This window comes from Stigmatopora argus, chromosome 10 (assembly GCF_051989625.1).
Source record: "Stigmatopora argus isolate UIUO_Sarg chromosome 10, RoL_Sarg_1.0, whole genome shotgun sequence".
In the NCBI taxonomy this organism is placed as follows: domain Eukaryota; kingdom Metazoa; phylum Chordata; class Actinopteri; order Syngnathiformes; family Syngnathidae; genus Stigmatopora; species Stigmatopora argus.
In genome coordinates, this window is record NC_135396.1 from 11925210 (window position 1) to 11949024 (window position 23815).

Below are 23815 nucleotides of genomic sequence, written 5' to 3' on the forward strand. Positions count from 1 at the left end.
TATATTCAAATATCAGGGGGTACTTCACTGAATCCTGTATATTGAACTTCACTAAAAAAGATTAGTGCTTTCAACTTCCGGTTTGAACTTGTATGGTAAACTCTACCCACTATCATGTTCTCCAGGAATTCTATTAATAGAGCATTGCCTTCCTTTCACAATATTTAGAACATACAATGATGAGACTTACTTTTTCATAAGGAATCTGTTAATCGCCTTTTGATTCCGGATGAACTGGACAATGAGTCGGTTCAGGTAAACAAACAAAGCTCCACCAAATCCACTGGCAATACTATAGAGAGAAACAGCCATGAATCAGATTAAAAAGGAGAGTGTGCTCCAATAATGAATGAGTCATATTGTTGAAGGGGAAAAAATGGTATCAAAGGCATTATTAGCAGGTGAGACAGATTAAAAAATAAATAACATTTTTATAATATTAGCATTGTACCCAATTTAGTATTGTTCTTAAGATGCTTCTCTCAATCCATGGCGGTAAAGTCATAGCTGATATTTTCTAAAATAGTAATTACAACGTGGTGGTATTCATGAAACCCCCCAAAACCTTTGGTATGACCCATGGTAAATCCGCCTTGCTGTTTTCACTCTGATGGATTAAGTGTTGAAGTGAAATGAAAACACATAAAATTGGTGTTGCTCAGGCAAGGAAGAAAAATGGGGTATTATCACCAAGTGGTTGATTAGTACATTGCTGTGTCACTACAGGAAGGTCTGGTTTAGGTTGCCCTGGTTGTGCCCTTTTGTGTACTTCATACATAGTGTATGCTCTGACTTCCTGTCAGACCCAGTTAAAGGAAAATTGTAAATCTTTTGAAGTGAATTTGAGCTTTTCTTCTCTTGTCAAAAAGCATGTGTTCCCAGAAGCAACAGAGTTATTGTTCACTGGTGTTCTCATTTGATTTGACTGCTTGCAATGATTTGTGAATGGCAAATTAACTACAACGGACAGCGTCACTCCCAATGCGTTAACGTCACTTTCATGTGTTTGTTGTTGGTTCAGATTCAGTGTGTGCATGTTAGCCCAAACCTCTAATGGCAGTTTTTACCACAGAGGACCAGACTCGACTTGCCTTTTAATTTTAATTTTGGTTTATAAAAACGAAATGTATTGAAAGCAATGTTCTCTGCCGATCTGGTTGTAAAAATGAATTTAACTCAGTACTAGATAATGGTACAACTTCTGATGATACATAACCGTCATACAGAAGTTAAACTGTATATTTTTTAAATCAATATCATTTAGTTTTAACACTACATTATTTAAAAAAATATGCTTTTCTGGTAAAAAAAAAAAAAAAGTGAGGCACTCAGTCACAGTCACGCTTTCTGTTTTGTTTCCTTGGGCGGGGTTGTTTCTCCCAAATTGAATTAGAGGGACAAGACTGTGTAAAAAAGACTTATACAACAAATGGCAAAAAGTATTAGTTTTGTTGTTCTTTTTCCTCCAATTTGGAATCTGCCCCTGTAATTGTTTCTTTGTCAAAATCAAACGCAACAGTATTTGTTCGTAAGTCTCCTGCCTGGATTTAAAAAAAATAACATGTTATTTGAATTTGATTCTTTATTAACTGAAGTTGAGTCATATATTGGAGTGTTGTGACAAATTTAAACCTGCTGGGTTTGAGCATCAATAACATTGTATTGCAGAATAAATCACCATATTTATATGCTCCATTTGTTTGCCAATCAAACTCACCCAATCACAGCAAAAGCAGGTAGCTCCTGGAGGTCAAATGGGAAATCGAGTCGGAATCGAGTCTTAAAAAGAGCAGTGATGGTCTCTAGCAAAATAAAAGAAATAAATAGTGAGCAATTGTCAAAATGAGAACACATTTCATAGAGTTCCTGCTAAAGAAAAACTGTACCGCATCTTGCAATCAGATGAAAAATGGAGAAAAAAAAAGAATAGCTTCATTTCTCTCAACAACAGCAAATTCTGAAATTTAATGGGTTCTTTGGTCGCATGATATTACAAAATATATCATTGAATTTGGTGTAAAACTTTGCACAGTAGTATCTCTACTTGCAAACCTAACTACATCCAAAATAATCAGACGTATTCAAACCTAACATAATTTTGAGTTAAGTTATGCATTTAGAATGTTTGAAAGGGCTATATAAAACTAAAACTGATTTTAATGTGTTTCTAATTATACAATATCCGTTTGACCACCCACTTATGATCAAGTTTCAGTGTAGCTGTAGATTCGAGGTGAAATTGAACTTCCTGACAGTAGTACATGGTTACTTTGTTCCTGAACATCTGAACTGATTTTCCAATATTTTGGTTGGTATCTGCGGTTACATACACTAATTATATGATTGTTTGCAATGGATCCATTTTTAATTTTAAACTGAGCACTACATAAGTACAGTTTGCCATATTTTGTCTTCTGACAATTTGGGTCCCTTTCTTTTGTCTCATTACCAACATTCTTTTAATGCATGTGCAAAAATCTGTCTCAAGGGTTTGCTCTCTTGATATTGTTTTCTTGTTACAAAAAAGAACAACAACAACATAGTGGCTGGAGTGGATGAAAAATCACACTTCATTTTCGTACAGATGTCAAAAAGCATATTCCCAAGGCTCACACACTATTTGATAAGCACTGACTTAACAGAAGTTTTTAAATTACCTTCATCTCTGTTCCAAACAGCGAGTACTCTGAAGATGAAGGCACTGAACGTAGCAGCAAAGAAACCTCTCCAATAGTTCCGCACCGCAAAAAACGTGGATGTGACTTCAATACTGAACAACACACCTAAAAACCACACAGAAATAAACAAACAAACAAAATACAATCAATCATTTGATCAATTTAGCTCCTTTGAATAAATTACAAACAAGACATGGTTCCATAACCAAGGGATATAGGAAAAAATAAAAACAACTTTCATACTTTGTAGATGTTTTTTATCTTCATTCAATACATAATGTTACAAATTTTAGATATATATTATATTTGCTATTCATTGTTAAGCAGACCATTTTGTGTATGTGCGTGAGTGTGTGTGTTTTAACAATGATCAAAGTTGAGATAATTCTTAAAAGAATTTATTGCCCATCTGCTGTTTATTAAGCAACTCACCTCCTATTGGAGCAGCAAAACAGCAACCTACTCCAACTGCACAGGCTGCTGCCAGCATTTCAATGTTCCTTGACTCGTTCTGAATCACAGTTATTGTAAAGTCCAGTCAGTATTTTTTACCTATTGTGTGATAAAAAGTAATGACATCGAACAAATCGGAAATATGACCCACAAGGTTTCAAATTCTTTATGGTGCTTTGAGATTACCAATGATGAACTGCAGGGCAACGCATGATACAGAAAACAACAAAACAATGTGAACCAGTATTATTGGATGAAAATGACCATGTGAAGGATGAGAACCAGGTCAATTTCTTCTATTTCTAGGACCATCAGAGGTGAGATAGAAGTGATATGGGGTAGTGGGACAGGAGTTAATTGAAACTCAGTTTACACACCATCTAATAATCAATGAATACCCTGAATTGGTCACCAGCCAATCAAAGGGCACAGGGAGACAAACAAACCCTCACGCTCACACCCATCCTTTGGGACAATTTAGAATATTAAATCAGCCTATCATGCATGTTTTTTTAAATGTGGAGGAAACTGGGGTACCTGGAGAAAACCCCCATGAGCAAAGGGATAACATGCAAACTCCACACGGGAAAGTTAGAACCCACCAGGAATTGAACCCTTAATCGCAGAATTGTGAACCAGACGTGCTATTCACCGTTCTGCTCGTTTAAAAATCAAGCAATAAATATCAGTGCTCACCTACCAACCACAGATCAGTAATCTCCAAAATAAACCCATTGTCTTTTTATAAACCATAGCACAAAAGTAAAGATTAAAACAACGACAAACATTTGTCAGATTTGTCATCACATCAAGATAAGGGCATTCCTGCTCTTTTGGATATCACTCCTAAAATTGCCGCAATGATGGTTGCTTGCTTAATCATATCATCGTCCATTTGTAGGAGTGTGAGCATGAATGGTTGTCCGTCTCCTACAATTGGCAATTGGGTAGCTGGCTGTCCCTCATGTTCAAAATTTAAGGCACTCAGCCTTAATTACATTAAACAGAGGGAAACAGCAAGTGTCTCACAACAACAATGTATTTTGGAAATAGAAAAACATTGATAAGCGATCGATACCTCATAAATTCCTCCAAATAGAGACATGAATTTGCTGAGGAGAGCTGCACACAAACTGGCAATGTGGACAAATGGACCCTAGAGCGAAAAAAAAGGCAAAAGGATTAAAATAAATAAGTAAAAGACAAGACAAGAACAATATTTAATTGAACAGGTAGTACATAACATAATCGGAAAGGTGTAAGTGGGATTCCAATTTTTTCCACTCTTTCATGCTTAAATATGGGCACCAGGGAGGAGACACCCTGAATCCGTGGCCAGCCATTCTCAGGGCACAGATCTAGATTTTAATTTTCGTAAATAAAAGTATAGATGCTGCTCTTGTCCCACCTTTGATATCAATAGCCAAAACAGCTTCATGGCTTATGAAAGATACAGTAACTCATCAGGCAAGACTATGTACTTGGAACTTGTTTCTCTGAAAGATTGTCAAGCTCCTGATTGTGTCACCATATTCATGCGCAAAAGACATAAACAACATCTGCAGAACCAGATCGCATAAAATACCAAACAGCCCTTTTTCTCCCACTGGGTTTTAAAAATGTCTCTAGAGGAGGAAGTTTTCCTTCTCACTCTAACACATGGCTGTTGATGTACCTGAGCATCAGTGCCTATGGTGTCCCTCTTGTGAATCAATTGTAATTCATGCTGCAGGGCTAATAGGAAGTAGGGTACAAACCAAGGGTAGAGCAGCATTACACAACGACTTCAGAAGCAATTTCAACAAGTTTTAAAATTCCTAACAAAAAGGGCCAATATACAATGTTACACTTCCACTATCCTACTTAACAGAAGAGGAATTCCCAGAACCAGATTGGAAATTATTTTTGATGTTAAGCATCTACAAATGTGCTTAATATGTTAAAGGAGAAGTTCAAAATTTCTGGATATTGCACTATAGCTCTGATCATCGGAGTTATATGGGGAGATTTATTCACTTTTAGACTTTGGTGCTTGATGTTGACTGCTATTCTCTAAAATAAGCAAATGACTCCAAAACCCTCATATGTATAATGTAGTTTGAGCAGTCACCACACTGCAGAAAAAATACTGAACAAAACACAGTTGTTTTGATGGGGTGCCACGTATCAACATTAACAATCTGAATGTAAATGCAAGAGGAATCTACCCTAAAACAGATATTGGTAATTCTGTATGTATTCACTCTCACAATTGTTGCTCTTCCACTATTCACACTTTACTCAATATAAATTTCTAATGATTAGACTTGTTGGTATTCAGGTTTAATAGTGTAGGCTGGCGTGAAAGCATTACCTCCTTCCCTAGCGGCATTCCACTACCTAGGGCACAGGTAAGGCCAATGACTTTAGCCACAAACGTTTTGAAGGTGAGGTATTCCTTCAGCACCACCCCTCGCAAGATGGTCTTCATCTCTGGAATACCCGAACCTGAAAATAGGAGATAATTTGCAGATTTGATGAGGGAAATATTTTAATTATAAAAAAAGTTCAGTTTTTTAATTGATCTTTTAGCCGCAAAATGATAAAACATCCAAAAGTTTGAGATTCTAAAGATAGATAATTTTCAGGCCGTCTTATACCTGAAAAATGGAGGGTAAAGATTTGTAGCCACTTTAATTGGGTACATTCAAACCATATTTTGGTTAGAAAGTAATTGATTTACTTCACTTTAGTAATTTATGAATTGTTGATTTTCACTGGTATGTCCCTTTAAAATCTTAAATTACCATAATTGATTGAAACTTTATTTAATTACAGTGTGCAAACTACATAGGCTGCACCACACCTTTACTCCCCTTCAAAGAGTAGCGAAAAGTAGCAAAGAGGATAAGGGTAAGACAGAACAAGATAAGTGAGCAAGGCAGTGCCACAAATGTGTGAAAAAAGAACTATATTGAGTATCTGTCATGCATGATGCCAACAAAAGTGATGCAGGAAAGGATTTTGAAGTTAAAGTTATAATAGCTTCAAATTATGCAACATTCCACTAAATTTATAAAATTGCATTTGCGTTTATGTTTTGTGTTTAATCGTACCGACAGCCTGCGGGGCGAGAATCTGAGTAAAGCCAGCAGAGAAGGTGATGAGAACTACAGGGTATGTGACCCAGGCAAGATACTGCAAGAAAACATTACTGTCCAGGCCACCATACATCCACTTCTGTGCTGTGGAACAAAAACAAATTCACGCAGCATCAGAATTAAGAAAAATATGCACATTCACGATTGCTCCTCTTGACTATCCATTCGAGATATCTCACCTTGAAGACAAATGGCAATACAGAAATCCACCACCCAGCTGACCAATGCCATAAGAAGTCCCAGCAGAATAAGGAAGATCCAGTCCTCTCCCACCCGTGAGATCAGGAACTTCTGGCAGCGAACAGTGCAAACTAAAACGTAGGCAAGACAGAAAGATTTTGTTCAAAGATCACATACATCAAAAGACAAAACTGAAATACACGTGGAGCATTTGGTAGATCACAGGATCCAGTAACAGAAAGGTCAGCAGTTTATCCCAGCTATGATTGTGCACTGTTGAAGTGTCATTGGGCAAGACACTAAACGCTATATTGTTTCCATATTGACCATGATAAAACAACTGCCTTATTTTTAAATCTGAATGTGCACTGGCAGTATCCATTTTTCTCTATATTTCAAATTGAAGACACACAAATATTTTACCTTCTTTTTAGAAATGTACTTTTTTTCCCCCATGTTATCATACTGGCCATATCTGATGGAAGTTTCTGTACACAAACAGACACACACACGTACCAGCACGCACTCTTCGCCCTGCAGACAAATTGCGGTCTTTATTCTAAGGGACATGCAATAGCATCATGCTACATTCTAATCTCTTATTACCTGTTGGTCTCCTTTTGCCCTTCTCCATTTGATTATCACAAACACTTTTCTGCCTTTCTACATTGAAGCGCAGACTTTTCATCTCATTTTTATCTCCAGGTTGCTTTTAAACCAGATTTTTCCACCGCACCTTTCTAACTTGCTTCACATGTTCATTTTAGTTGAAAGTTTTCTCAGGAGCATAATACTGACTGAATTGTTTAGAAATATAATGTGTGCATGTTTTTGTTACGAAAATATTTAAGAAGATATGTTTGACAATTTCTTCCCAATTATTAAGACATATTTTTCTGTAAGTATGCCTCCTATTCTCAGATCTATAGACATCTAAATCCGTCACTTCTCCTTTAAACATTAAACAACCATTCAAAACAATTGTATTTCTTCTCAAAAGGAAACTTTGTTAAAATCCCACACAATCATCACATAAATAGGAATTTAAAAAGATATATAAAAAAGAGTTGAACACTAATGTGCTCTGTGTAAAACATTATACGTATAATGAAATAAAAACAATCTCATGGAATTATGTTAATTCAGCCACACAATTACACTGCGCGGTACAAAATATATATTATTTTTCCTCACAAAAGCGACATAAACACTGCACCATTAAACCAAAATAAAGTTAAACATAAATGGATTTCACACAATACAACAAAACAATTTAATCTATAGTTACAGGGGGAAAAAAGAGAGATTTCATTTCCTGGATTAAAGCCTGGCATCCTAAAAGGCCAGGAAACTCCGCCTTAATTATATCTTTTTCTTTTAACTCTTTTCACTCATTGGACCTTGGCATTTTATCGCTCTGTTCTCAGACCATTGCGCTATCTATTTTTATTGCTCTTTCTATCTCTCACTCTTTGCATTTCCTCCATCCTATCCTTCAATTCAGCCAGCTATTTATTTTTTGCTCCCTCGTAGTCTTTTACTCGCAATCGCTCTCCCACCCACACACCAAACCCCAACTCCTCATCAATGTGTTGCAGTGTCAGCGCTTCCGCACTGCAGTCCTCTGCAGACGTGCACTGAAATATACTTTCATATGCGTATTCAGCCTAATCAATTTAAAAAGCATCTCTGTTGTAAAGAACTTTGTTATTCTACTTTAGATCTCCATACAAGGTGATCCTGGCATGTGGCCAGGGGGCCACAACGTTGTAAAATTAACACATTTACGAGCACATTATAATAGATGTTGTGCACAGTCAATGTTTACATCATGAATATTTAAATATTATTCATATGCATTTTATTTACATGTATAGTCGTTGAAACAGTCGTTTCAAATTCTGCAGACAACAGATGAATTGATTATCATGTTGTCTGCACTCTGCAGTCTAGACCTAATCAAGGCCATTTATCCGCCCATCTTTCTTTCCTTCCCCCTCTCATACACAAGCATACAAAACAAAAGAAAGACAATGACTGTGCTTATTACTTTCCATTAGAGCTTGGGGCAAGCCGTAATAGGAGCAGGATGAGGGAATTAGTCACAAAACAGAAAACACACATTTCAAATTAGAGCTGCAATATACTTTGTTTTAGAGGAAGCTGCGAAATGAAATGAAGCAGATGAATATCACATTATTGTTATTTTAACATGCCGCTTAAATAATATTTAGGTTTTTTTATGTTGCATTTTATAAAGCATATGCCATATGCCATCACAGTCATTGGGGGACGGTTATCTCATTGGTCAAACTACAATACAATGCAATACCACACCGTGTGTCATGTCCCAGTTCACACATGGATCAGAATGGAACCCATTCTGTGGTGAAATGTAGCAGCCTTAGGTACAAAAATTACGATAGTTAACTGAGACATGCTAGCTTCTTTCTTTCTTCTACGTCGGTCATTCAGCTTTGACAATCAATCACAGTCCGCCAATCAGTCAAATAATCACATTCTCACAGCCACATCATTTACACACGCTATATAAGGCTTTGCTGATGAAGGAATGAGTGTTAGATTGTTAGACTTCCATTTTGTGAACACGCTTCTGTTTGGATTATGATATTACAACTAACTGAGTTCCCAATCCTGTTTAAGACAACTATCGGCATCCCCAAGTTATAGACACCTATGATAAATATATCAATGACTCTTTGGTTGCCAGTAGCTATCCTTTTTCCTATCTCAGAGCTCTTTTTTTGGGATAAGAAGGAGAAGATATTGAGGGCTTCCACTGATTACGGTGGGCTCCATGAGATCATCATTCCAAACGTTTCCTCAGAACTTGCCTTTTGTCAAAGCTGATAAATATGACTTTTATGCTCTATCTTTCTCCTCTTTAAAAGTACAGATGGACCCTGTAAAGGTGTCGGTAGTCACCTCACGCCCAGTTACTGTCTCTTGCAAGCAGTTGCAATGATTCCTGTGGTTTGCTAACTTTTACCGCCACTTCATCAGTGGTTACAGCTCCAATGCCGGGCATTTCTCACCACCCCCAAGATACACTTCTCTTGAACTTTGGCCAGCCACCAAAGGAGGCCTATCAGAACCTTTGCCTGTGGGTCCTTAAATACATGCGCCTCGTGCCAGTTAAGAACTACAATTTGCATAACAAGTGCTCATGCAGAAATCTCGTGGAGCAACAAATTCTTGCAGCGTCAGTAGTATTAAAAATAAACTCCATAATCCCGAATGTCCCAAAGCGAGTCTGAATGGAAAACTTTTCAAAGTAACATATTAAAGATTAATAATGAGGGAGAAGCAATTCAGGTTTAATGAGGAGTTGGTAGTTACATCAGATTGTTTTTTCATTTTTTAATTTTTTACCAGAGATAAAGTCCTGAGCTGGCGCTTCCAGAACATATGGATATCCTGACCCTGGAGGACAGATAAACCATTGATCATCAGAAGTTTGTATGTACGGTTTTGACAAAATAGATGGCAAACAATCATGAAAATCAAAGCAAATAGCCTATTTTTTTATTTAAAGTCTTTTGGAAACAAAGAAAACTATTAATTTGTGAGAGGCTTTTATAAAAAGTATTTTTGAAAGTAAGTTCTTCTTGCTGGGTAGCAACTATTGCAACGAGTTAACAGGCTCACACAACCTTTTGAAACAACCATTCATTTTCTGAACTGATTATCCTCATAAGGGTCACGAGGGGTGCTGCAGCCTATCCCAGCTGACTCTGGGTACCAGGCGGAAGACACCCTGAACATCCGAATTCTTTTCGTATCTCAAGGCTAAAATTTGCTTTGAATTTTCCTCGTGTCTCAAATTTCTCACATGTTGGGACACTCGTATATGAAGGGATTACTGTATTATCAAGCTTACTTGTAATGAAGTATAAGCTTTGTTCCTGAAAGCCGTGCTTAGACTAAAAAAGAGGAACCAGGACGCCTCGTCATACTGGGAAGCTGCCCTGGACGCAGCAAGAGGCTTCCTCATCTCATCTGTTTTGACTATTGTCGGTGTGGGTTGGTATATGTACTAGAACTAGGCTCAACTCCAATGAACGCACATAAATAAACACACTCCGACGTCTCACTTGTCCCTCCCTTAAGAGGTCCATGTAATCAGGGCCACTCAATTTAATAAAGCAACAGAAAAGAAGTATAATGTCAGAACGCAATTGGGAAGCTGTCTCATCGGTATTTTTTCTTGCACATGAAAAATCCAAGAGAAAGACTGTCCTTTTTGTGCGTGAATTTGGAAATGTCTAATGGCGAACCTGACAATTTGGTATGATGAAGCTGGTTAGAAAATGAGAGTATAAGCAGGCATACAGCTATTGGAAATGAAGAGAAACGAAAAACAGGAAGTGATGATGTAAAAAAAATAAAAAACTAGGAGCAACTGTTGGTCGCTAGGCGCCAGCATGTCTCCATAGCAACATAAGGCGCCACGCTGAGTTCTCGCTGACATCACACTTGATGTGAAACACGGCTTGCAGATAAATGTGTGTCCTGAAAACCAATGAAATGAGAGTGCAAGGGCTGACGTAGACCAAAATGATAAAAGGTACATCTATCACTTATCACCTTAGTTTGTGTAAATGTATACAGTAAATATATACATAAACTTCCATGTACAGTATAGACACTATTATATATACATATATGCACACAAACACACAAACACACATTAGGGATTGACTAAAATGCAAATTCTGACTGGAACTAGAAACTAAATATGAGAAAACCCAAATCAATAATTTAAAAGATTTTCTGGAAGAATTTAAATGTAAATATCCCCTCTCACTCATGGGGCTTCATAATTTTCTATTCATGTAATTAACGATTAAATAATTCGTTATTTTTTTAGATAGAGTAGAGGAGAGGAGAGTATGTACATGTGTGCATTTTTGTGAGAATTATATTTGACAAGCTCTCTGAAATCATTTTTACATGCTTTGAATATTAAGTGGAGAATATCAACTCCAACTAGGGGTGAATCTGCAAATATCTTTGAACACTATATTCTACATGTGGCTTTGTGGTAGCTACTATACATGAATAATAACGTGGTATTTCGCAGTTGGCAAGTTTGACATATGAGACTAAATTACATTGAGCTTAAGAGGCGCTGTATAGCCCAATCCTACCCTCTACTGACCAAATTGTGGAATAACAGTATTGTTGTTGTTTTTTTAAAGCGAACTGTTAAACCTAAAAAAATACTGTCATTATAATGCTTGTGGAGTTTCCAAGCATTATAATGACAGTATTTTTTTTTAGGTTTAACAGTTCGCTTTAAAAAAAACAATACTGCTATTAGTGCGGATACAATATGGACATCAGACCAACTTATGTTTTAGCTGCTGAAATTAAGACAAGTTCAACTAGAACATCCCAAACTTGAGGGATAATGACGGGACAGCCCCCAGGTTCTGACTTGGCACAGTTGAACAGTTCTTCAAAATGTCAAATTTGGTTTTGTCATTCCTCTGCCATCAAACATCTTTTTTATATTTCAGAGGTGCGGACAGGCCAACAAAGAAATTGTGCATGTTACGTTCTTCAGTGCGTAACATGAGTACTATTTGTAACACTTACTACGACACTTGGCACAGCGTCCTTTGTCATATTCCAGCAGGTCCAATTTTCGACTTCGCTCAGTGATTGAAAGCCTCTGCCCACTTTCCCTCAGTCGAGCTGCTTCTTCTTTGGCGTACACCCCCAGCTCCTGGGTGTAACGCCCATACATCTGAAAAAGTAATAGTCAAATTAATTAAATGATATATAATACGTTTTACATACATGTGACAACCCATATTCTATAAATATGGTAATGATATCATGAAGCATCGCTCTCTAACCTAATCTAGACATTTGTAATCGACCATAATCTGTCCAAATGCAGGCATCCCCAGATGAACTAAAGAGACCTCATTGATTAGTAGAAATTGGAATTTGTCTAAGACATCTGCTTTAAGAGAATGTAAATCGCTAAAAATATGACAGGTTGTTAAGGAAACCCAAAAGAGTAATAGTACTCTAATATATTGAGATGTGCATAATGTTCATAAGAAAATTGTGTTTACAGGTATACATAGTCTCTCTCTAGTGATAAGAATGTGTGAGTTCACAACATAAGAAAAGGCAGAGCACAGAAAACAATCTTTGGGCAGGATTAAAAAGTGACCAAAATTACCACACAACTTGAAACGATTTGGGATCAAAGGGCATTTTACAGAGCAGTAAAAGCACAAGAACAATCAGTATCAGTCCCAAATCATGTTCAGCCTTTATAACACCTATATACAGTAGCATAAAGTCATTAAGTCAGCAGTCCAAGAAACAGGAAGTGCTAAAAAGTTAAGAAATCCAGAGCGACCACCCCCCTTCCCTTCATGCTAGCGGGAAGGAAGACGGGCACCAGTCACAACAACAGAATTAAAGATATTCAAAACAGGTCATACAAGGTCACTGAGGATTTTTTAATTATAAAGAGATTTGTTAAGGTCTGGAAAAGAAAATCATTGAAGGTTACAATTTTCTTAGTATGTTTTCTGTTGTCTGTAAATAATATTAAACATAGTTTGGGTTTTGACAATGAAATTTACTTTTGTCCAAATAATTGTTTTCATCACGGTCACAAATTTAAAAATTGTCAGGCCACTTTAGACCTTCAGCAATAGGGAATGTCTCAAATTTACTGATGGCCAGCCAGAATTGTAGAACCTTATACCAAATACATATGGCTACGCTTTGGTAGGTTCACTACTAAAAAAGTTAAACAATAAATAAAAAGAGTTAATAAAAAATGTATAGGTGCTTCCTCTTGCTTTTGAATGACAAAACGAGTCCAAACTATTGAATGGTAATGTACTATATGCTGGACTTTTTTTTTACTCAAATAGCATTCCATTTCTTCTTAACAAGTATGTGTTTAATTAGAACAGGGATGTCCCAAATTTTTTGTTTGTTTGTTCGTTCCTTTACTTCTAATCTGATTCAATTTTTTTTCAAGATATGCTTTGCCAATAAGGATCTGATGCCTATATTTTTAGAACAGTAAAAGTAATGTAATAAAAAAATGCAACCAGTAAATGCCAAATTTTGTTTTAAAGTGAGCCCTGCCTGTACATCCTAGAGAAATGATCTTTTTACAAATATTACACAAGGCTCTATTACTATCATTAGTTTCTAAAGAGGGGTGCACATGTTTCTCTAGGGGTTTGATTTACAGCACCATGGTACTGAAAACACACCCGAATACTGGATCTGATCCGATCTTTTGACCCAATTTGAGCCTTCAAAAATCGCTGGATTGGGCATTGATACTAATAATGAGTATCGGATCGGGACATTACCAGTATATTGTAATGGCAGATAAAAAGTAACACTGGGGTACTATCATTACAGGTTTTCTGCTTTCTAGCCTAGTGTGCAGACAGAAAAATAAGGGATTCTCCAGTTGATGGTGGAGATGTTATGACAAACAATACTTGAGAGGCAAAGGGGAGATTGAAATCTGAGTCGGAACATGATAGGAAAACATGGAGTGAGAAAAGAAAAAATAGAAACAGGGACTCTGAGAAAGTCCAATACACAACCAGGTGAGAGGATAAACAAAAGACTCTAATTTAAAGTCTTCAAAATTCTCACGCACACAGACAAAGAGGATGTATAAGAGGAACAGAGGAGGCCACAGACAAGGAAGGCTGTCTGTATCAAAGGAAGAAGAGGGAAAGGATTTGAGAATGAAATGTGATTATGAAATGAAAACAGGTTTATTACAGTCATTAGGTTTTTCTTTGGCTCTTTGACAGAGAATCTCTACAAGTTCTCCGCCACCTTAGGCCTGTTATTGTCACAGCTGTGTTTTCACAGTCTGATGAGTTTTACAGATACAGTGTGTCCCCAGGCCCAGAGTGTGTATGTTGGGGCCAGTGCAGGGCAGTGCCATGGCGGTGCCGTCCCACATCCGGATAGAGCACGTGCGAGAGACACGGAAAGAAACACTGGGAGTCATTGTGTCCAAATGTCTGCCTCTCCCGCCTCTTCTCCCTCTATCTCACGCCTTTCCTCACTGGGACTCTGTTATCTGTTCATGTTTGTTTAGGTACTTATGTTATACTCAATTTTGTGGTCAGAAGCCTTAAATGGAAAAAGTACCGTTTTTGATACTTGTATGTATAATAGGTTTACAGATTCTCTAAACCAAGGCCGTGGATGACAATTATCACTACTGATGAAATATATTTTCTAACCCCTCATTTTTTACAATAACCTATGCGCGCCTACAATAATCTAACAGGTGCATGTTGTTTGAGTTAAGTGAACATCCCATATTCATCTTCTATCTGGAATGTGACTGCAAAAAAAAACATCTAATAACTTAGTGGCAAGTGAGCGAGTATTTCATTTTTGTGTAATTGTGAAATAGCAAAGTTTGGTGTCATTTTGTAAAGTGATTGCAGTTCATGTTTCCGTGATGTGTCAGTGACCACATTGCCAAGGTCCTTGAGCTTCCCACTGACACGCTCACTCAGATCAATCAGAGCAAAGAATATGCAAGTGTGTTCCAACCAGCTACATTTTAGAGAATTCAAATTTGGTAGACACCAAAGACAAGGGCACCAACTAAATAGCTTTATAAAATGACATTCTGGGACGTTTTTGCTCTAATTGTTGCAGAAAACTGCTAAAATGACCTCCATAGTTCTGAAAAATAATAATAAAAATAATGTAAAAAATAAATAAATAACCACTCGGATGTCGGGCCGCCCAGGACTTTTCCATTTATCAATCGTTGTTCTGCTTTCACACTATTTGTTGTTGTACCTTCCTTTATTTCTTCTTCATTTTATGAACCGCTGATCTTCACAAGGTTTTTGGAGCCAATCCTAGCCAACTATGGGCACCATGCGGGGGAAACCCTGGATCAGTGGCCAGCCAATCGCAAGAAACAAGGAGACTGACAACCATTCACCCTCACACTCATTCCTAGGGGCAATTCAGAGTGGCTGTTGTACTTTCCCACAGTGCAAATAAATTAAAAAACAAAAAGTAAAATTCTGGATTCAGTTTGCAGGAACAGTGGAGTAATTCATCCAAAATTTCCTCCATTTCACACTTAAAACATTTGCTTACTATTCTTCTTTCATAGCTTCTCTTCCTGCTCAAATTCATTATAAGTAATGCCTTCTGTGGTTTCTTCTGCCTTCTATTTTTCTGTCCTTTATCCATTCTGCCCTCCAAGTATTTGCCCAGCTCTTTGCCCATGTTGGCATGGCAGTCTGGCACATGTACATAAGACTTCCCTATTGGCCGCATAGGGTGCACCCTAGAGCATTAAAAAACATCTACAGTGGTACCTCGACATACGAGCACCCCGACTTACGAACATTTCGAGATACGAGTACAAATAATTATCTCTAGATACGAGAAAAAATTCGAGATACAAGAAAGCCAGGTGGCAAAGACATGAGAGGCTGTTTATCATTGTAGCGCACTGTCTTTTTTCTGCATCTCTTTCGTGTATAACAGATATCTACGAGCACTGGGCGGAGCGTTGCATTTTTTCAGTGTTTTTTTCCGTCACTCAGCCCGAATCATCATTTTCGGAATATTTTGAAGGGAATACAACGGCAAATAGTCCATCGATAGTGAACGTGAGGGTGGAGGCGGGGCAAACAGCCAACCCGGCCAGGAGAAGGTATAAAAATGTAAAACAAAATTAGAATTAAGTTTAGTTTAAGGTTAGATTAAATTTATTTTTGAGTGTGTCTGGATCGTAATCCAAGTTCATTTAAATTTATTTATGTTATATTACAATTCACCGGTGCAAAAAGTCTCCCTATGTCCCTCTCTCTACGCTCCGCAAAACTGTCTAATTTTAGTTCTATTAAACAAATTTTAGTAATATTAAACCACTATTTATGTGTTACTTTGTTAATAGATGGCGATTAGAAGAAATAAAACATTTTTTCCAATCCAATATCCTGTTTTTGGTGTTTTTTCAGAGGGTTGGAACGAATTAATTTGTTTTTAGTTCATTTCAATGGGAAACGTTCGTTCGAGTTACGAGAATATCGACATACGAGCTCAGTACCGGAACGAATTAAGCTCGTATCTCGAGGTACCACTGTATTTCATAGTAAAGTAACCCCAACCCTAACCCTTTTAGGCTTCCATAACAATACACATACAATTCTGATAACCAGATAGCTCTTCTCTTTATATTTCTTTTCCTATTCAATCCTTGCCATTTGCGATATCCAGGAGAGACATCCACAATTTCCCTGAATATGTCAGAAAGAGCATTTTGCTACCTTCCTGATAAGCAAGACTTGCACAAAATTGTAGGTCATTTTCTTATTGTGTCCAAGGTGTATACTCCTGAATAGCTCACCATGGCATTTGCACATGATGGCCAACCTGAAGGCGATATGCTGTCAAAATGTGGATAATTACACACAGGTATAGTTCAATATGCTTTTGATGGCTTTCAGCCCATATCAGCCACTAAATTTGTCTTGTTGCAGAAGATGCAATGGACTTGTAAATAGGCAAAAAAGCCTCCATTCATGATTGTGGCCTTGAAATTAAACATCAACAGTGAGTATCTTGTATGTTGATAAAATAAAAACTGAGGAATGCTGCTAAGACACTACCGAAGTCACATTTTGGCAGTACAAGGCGCACAAACACGTTACACAACAGGTTCTGAGATATGGCTCATAGATTGGAAATTTTCACAGCGTGGCCCAATCTATGAATAAAACTTGTATCAGAACACGATCGCATAACGAGATAGAATCGGCCCAGTTCCTAATTTGTGATAGAGGACGTCATGCTCATTTTGGATCAAGAAAGCAGAGTTTTTAGTTCAATTTTGATCTATTACTTAATAAAAATGTCTATTCTCGATTTCCTAAAATCAAACTGTGTAGCAAAGACCAGAAACATTACCCAATTCCACATTTCCGTATCCCTCAACTGAGTCCCTTGTTTGCACTTTTTTTCTACTGAAGTTGTTCCTCCAAATCAATCCCTATTCATTTTTAGCACTGTTATTTTGTTGCAAAATGTTGCACACAAGTGCACAGCTGTCTTTCTATTTGTTTTACATTCTGAAGTTGTTCCTCCAAATGAATCCCTATTCATTTTCATCACTGTTATTTTGTTGCAAAATGTTGCACACAAGTTACACACAGCTGTCTTTCTATTTCTTTGACATTCTTTTTCATTTTCAAGTGTTTAAGTGTGTCTTACATCCCCAAATAGTGTCACACAAATGCACGATTAAACTCTCAAACAATACTTTCTCAGCTACATCATGTGCCTTCAGATAAGCTGTTCGTGAGATTTACTCATATGCTTGCGCATGCAAGTGCACTCAGTCACTCAAAAAGTACACACAAATAGCGTCATTGAATGACCAGAGATGGAGTTAGACCACTATTTCCACATAACGGATACTTTTGATCATATTTGTCAAAGTATCCTTGGTATTAGGCTCACAGAATCCAAAGTAAATCTGGTCAATTATTTTTTCCAAAATGGCAAATTGTCTTCCATTTTAAAATATTGGGCTATTGGATGGATTGGGGGTTACCAGAGCAATACTTTCCATACATGCATATAATAAACACAGTCGATTTGGAGTATAATAAAGTGATCAAGCCTATTCTAATCAAGATTTCTCAGTGTATCCCATATTCCACAAACATTATCAGTCTACTGCCCAAAGTTAGCTGGAACAGGCTTCAACACCAGCGTGATCCTTGCGAGGATGAGCAGAACAAAAATGAATGAGTAGGAGTGTATTTGTGATCATCTAAGATAATACTTTAAAAACAATATTGCCTGTGTTCATCCATACAAAATGCAGGCACAGGCACCCATAATAATACTACGCAAGACCATCTGACTCCAAGACCAACACTAGTGATAAAAAAACAAACCACACAAATATGTATGTCATGAGCACAACTCCAAATCAAAGCAAATACAGAAGTATTATGAAATATATTTGTCTAGTCGCTTCACCAAATCAAAATCAAAAGCCTTTATTGTCATCATACACAGCTGCGTATAACAAAATTAGTGGTGCTACTCCACTAAGTGCGTTTTCCCAGTAATCAATCCAAAATATCCGTCATGGCTATTACCACAAATTGAAATATTAAGGGTATAAAATCCCATCTAACCATATTCACACCCATTTCTTGTAAATGATTCATCAGGCTGTGGTAGGTCGTAGCATACTATTTTAGGTGGCTTTAGATGAGTAAAACCTGAATATATAATTTGGTCACAAGATGAGCAAACTTACTATGAAAAGCATGCCTTATCAACACATTGGATACATTTATGTCAGAAAGAAATAATGCATTTACAAATCAATGACACTGCACAAGGCCTGAGGTAAAGTCAGGAAACATTATTAGTTCTGAATGAATTGATAACTTAACCTCAACCATTTTTTTCTGGTTACCTAAATATATGCAACAGTGACAATAGACATGCTCACAAATCCTCTCAGATTACTAGTCCAATTCTTATCTAGATTTCATTGGCCTCCATTTCATTTCATCGATTTATTCCACAACGGGCCACATTTTGGTTTTACTCTGGGAAATATCACGAAGCATTTTCAAACAATATTTTTATTTTATTATTTAATCAAAGTTAATTATGAATAGTTGACACAAGACAGGAAGATAAAGCATCTGTCCCATCTTATTTAAGAAGGCTTCTCTGCAGCATCATATCTCAACACCCTAAACCAAAGACTATATTTAAATCTTGCCAGCAGTTTCAAAATGGCAAGTTCTGTCTTAAAACAACTAGATATTAATAATATTAGCTAATCTCTATCAGTAAGTGCAGTGACCAACAGTTAATGATAAAGTGAGCAATGTCCACGTTATTATCGCTGCAAACTGGAGAATATTGTGCTTATGTCTTCAAAGTGGGACTGTTCTAATAGCCCGTTCACTTTCTTGAACAAGAAGTTTGCAATATGCCCATATAACTCACATTATTGATATTTAAAGCCTTTCATAGACCGGCTCTTGTGTATACAGTATTACTGGCTGAAGCCATCCAAATACCCGTCTCGCAGTCTGAGATCGGCAGGTCGGAACCAGCTGATGGTCGCTCGGACCCATTTTAAAATAGAGCAGACAGATTTTCAAAGTTTCTGTGGACTACAGAGAGGATTATTAAAAATAAGTTAACATTAAGGGTACCTCGTTATATGATTACTACTCCTATCAAACAAACAGCCTGGCATCTAGTAAATTCATAACATTTTCCTGATTTAGAATGGTTTGTTGAAGATTTTGACCTGTGCAGGGGTTTACCTTCTGGCTGTGGAATAAACCATCTAGCACTGTTACTCAATGGATCGTACCAATACTGAGGAAACATTCTCTCTCTAATAATTGTTTAATCATAATTACAAAGAGATGTACTTTCATCACATATTTATCTATTAGTCTTTTGGTGAAATCAGTGACAAAAATTAAGTTAGAATAGCATATGGGTGGGTGGATGACTGTTCGACAGATAATGTATTACTGTACATTATTTTTTTTAGAAAAAGTTACATTAAGTTGTGAGAACGAACAGCAAAATCAGTAGGGAGTCTTGTTTCTTTTGATGAGTGGATCTACTCCAAAACAAACAAGTTAATAGTCCAGTCACACACACACTACACTGAGACCCAATGGGCAGTGTTTCAAACCAAGTGTGTGCTTGTTCAAAGAAGAGAGGACCCATTGAATAAATCTCTCAACTGGGAGGCTAAAATGGCTCAAAAAGAATGTTAACCCCATCAACATATTCAATTTTAAAAATAGTTTACAGTAAATATTTTAGCAAGATTGTTCGACTTAAGGTATACTTTGTCAGACACTCCCTTTGAGTGTACTTTTGAATACCATAGCTTTTAACGTTATTTATTTTAAACTGTCACTCTGTCCAAGAAAGTTGTGTTAAAAATTAATTTGAATAAACCTGGAATGTTTAAAAGTTAGTTAGAATTACAAGAAGCAGCAAAAAAATTGGAAAAAAAAGTCCAAATATCCAAACTCTCCCATCTCATCATGTTATGCGTTTGATATGTAAACAATATTGTATGATAAAAAATGTGTTATCAACAAAAGCAGCCATCAATTCAAAAGATCTGAGACATAAACAGTGGATTAAAAACTGAACATCCCATGATATGCCAACTTTGAATGCTATGTTCCAGCCATTTCAAGGTGACCGCTTTGGCAGGAGTAATAGTTGTTGAGAACTTTCACCTCGGGTGTTTTTTCCACAAGTAAAGATGATAACACTATCAAAGCCACTCCAATTTAATTTAGGGCTACCTAAACTTGCCATACTTTAACTTGGTGTTAAGTCACGTCAGTCTTTTGCAAACAATACATTTAAAAAAAAATGTTTTTGCAGAGAATATATGAATATATATCAAAAAGTGCATGAAAATTTAATGTTACCGATATGACCAAGACAAATTTGACCATGTCGTCAAATTCGCTTTTTAAAATTAAATGAGAAAATTTAAATCGTTTAAACCCGTTTGTCTCTCTATGTTGTTAGTCTGTGGTTTATCATGAATTGTATTGTTTTAAATTTTCTATTTGTCAAAATCTAAAATGATTTAACACATACTTTACTTGGTGTTAAGTCACTTAACACCAAGTCGGGGCATTATATGCGTTTTGTTGAGGTTTCCCAAGCTTTGGGACGCTTGAAAAGTGGCTATCAAACCATCTTTTTGCTGAAACTCGTACAGCCATTTCAATCTGGCCCGAACACTGGAAATGAGAAATGTCGTTTATTATCAGTGCAAAAATGAAAAATAAATGCAATGGTTTTGGGTTCAACACACACATACTTTATCTTTAGCTGTTGTTTTTCGCACCCCCCACCCCGGTCGGCAAGAATATAGGAAGAATGATACTAATCTTTTCACTGGCATCCGATTCGTCAAGTTAACTTCTGATATAAAGTCAAACCAAATGAAAACAAACAGACACACACACCTTCCCCCTTATCTTAACACACTACACATAAAGTAATTAAAGGTGCTTTTAAACAGCAGTATATGTAAGGAGGACTTCAATTCTGTTATGCTGTTTTTAAATGTCTACATCAATTTAAAATATATTGATAAAAATGAACATAAAAACAACAAATGACTTTGCAATTCTACTTCAACCAGATCTGATTCATAAAATAGATAATAGCCAAACAAAAGAAGTAGATCAAACAAGCATCAATTGCGAGACTTGAAAAATATCTCACAGTTGTAAAAGCTTTAATGACTACTACAGAACTCGCTCTCATGTGTCATTGCTTATCATTGATAACACTTTTCTCATTTTGACATAAATAGGCTGGAAGAAAATGATCACAAAGCATCCTTGTCAAAAGAGATTGGACAGCTAAGGCTGTTAAGCGAGAAATTAGTTGTTGTTTGACTTTGTTTATTAAACCATTAAAAAAAAATCTGATTATTTTTATTTAACATGAATTGAAAATGTTTTTGTGTTAATTTGTGCAACAGTTAGACAATAGCCATGCCTCCATTATATAATATTATTGATACTATATTAGTACATTTGTCTGTGAATGCAGTGTCTCCCTGTAAATAAATGCCTTACTGAGGCATCATTATTTCTCAGACTTGAACGATGAATTAAATGATGACGCACGGAATCATTTAGTGGACAACTTTTTGAACACTAATTTCTAAATCAGGCTACAAAAAAATAGCAGCTATTCCCATCGATATGGCAATGTCTACTCACGATTACTGGTTCATCATATTCTTAATCCTCTTAGTTCATAGTATTGTTTTGGGAATTCAAGTTATGGGAGCAATGCATCTCTGTTGATCAAAGCAAATGTAAAAGCATTTTTTTTCTTTGGAAAACATCAATCAATTTGGAGATCCATTCACACAACAAGTGCTGAGAGTATATATATAGAGCAGCATGGATCATTTTGGTAAACAAGAACAGCCAAGGCTATCCTTTTGTTATCAATGAAAAATGGTGAAAGCCTTTGATGCTTATCTATGCTTGAAGCCAGCGCGTATTCACAGCTTAGCGCAGTACAAATATTACACAAATAGACTTTTCTACACGTACTAAATGCATGGGTCAAGTACTTCTCGACCTGACACCCCAAATTGAATGAATTATTTACCAAGTATATTGAAACCAATAACACTTGGCGGATTAACAGATGACACAATCTCTCTATAGCTTCCATTGAAAAAAAACAAAGTAATCATGAGCTACCTGTTCGAAGAGAGTAATAAAATTTCCAAAGCCATAAAGTAAAAGATGGCCTGGAGTCACACCAAGACAAATGGTTAACAAACACACAGTGCTTATCAATTATTAATTTTTCATTGTTATTTAACAAATACGTGTGAGGATAAGCGGTTCAGAAAATTAATGGATTTTTCAAATACTTTTCTTTGTGAATTGCTTAGTTTAAAGCCATGTATGGCAAGATTCCCCATGACATGCCGATCTTTTGGTCGCCGATCTTTTTGTCGCCGATCTTTTGGTCGCCAATCTTTTGGTCGCCAATCTTTTGGTCGCCAATCTTTTGGTCGCCAATCTTTTGGTCGCCAATCTTTTGGTCGCGCGGAAGGTTATTGATAATTACCATTTAAATCGTTGCTCAAAATCCCTAAATACAAACTGAATTACTATTATACACTCACACGTCAACTCAGTGAAACTGCTCATGGCCATTGTTGGCTTTTATTGATGCGTAGACCATGTTGTTTTACCTTGTTTTGTTGCCAGTCTTTTGGTCGCCGGTCTTTTGGTCGCCGGTCTTTTGGTCGCCGGTCTTTTGGTCGCCGGTCTTTTGGTCGCCGGTCTTTTGGTCGCCGGTCTTTTGGTCGCCCGTTGTCACGGTCCGGGCGAACAAAAGACAGCGACCAAAAGACCGGCGACCAATCGACCGCACACGGTGACAACGAATGTTCCCTCTAATTTTTCATACATATGTCTGGGCATTCAGACAATCTCCCTGAGCACGTACTGAGCAAGTACTGTCAAAAAGTAATCACTAGGTAAGTCCAAAAATAATTGTTAGACTAATCGACTGATCATAAAGAGGGTCGAGAGAAAAATAATTGTTTAGGATAGCCCTATTAAAAATCTTTAAATCATTTGGATTTAAGTATGATCGTAATTGTAGCTTTCATCTTCAACAGGTTGTCAATACCAACATCTTGATAGCGAGCCTTACAGAACGACTGACTTTCTAAATACAGTGGATTCTTTGACTGGGCAAGACAAGAAC

General features: G+C 36.8%; 1 protein-coding gene across 4 annotated transcripts in view; it reads right to left on the reverse strand.

The window, feature by feature from the left end:
- Window positions 1-23815, reverse strand: part of LOC144083417 (chloride channel protein 2-like) — a 54045-nt gene that overhangs the window by 28537 nt on the left and 1693 nt on the right. For 3 of the 4 annotated variants that reach the window (XM_077611246.1, XM_077611249.1, XM_077611248.1), the window contains exons 2-11: window positions 12074-12224; window positions 9845-9895; window positions 6451-6582; window positions 6227-6355; window positions 5485-5618; window positions 4210-4287; window positions 3111-3189; window positions 2658-2783; window positions 1718-1802; window positions 191-292 (exon numbers count right to left, since the gene is read on the reverse strand). In XM_077611246.1, coding sequence (XP_077467372.1) covers window positions 191-292; window positions 1718-1802; window positions 2658-2783; window positions 3111-3189; window positions 4210-4287; window positions 5485-5618; window positions 6227-6355; window positions 6451-6582; window positions 9845-9895; window positions 12074-12224 — 1067 coding nt within the window. The remainder of the gene's footprint in view (window positions 1-190; window positions 293-1717; window positions 1803-2657; window positions 2784-3110; window positions 3190-4209; window positions 4288-5484; window positions 5619-6226; window positions 6356-6450; window positions 6583-9844; window positions 9896-12073; window positions 12225-23815) is intronic. The other variant, XM_077611247.1, reaches the window with a different exon arrangement.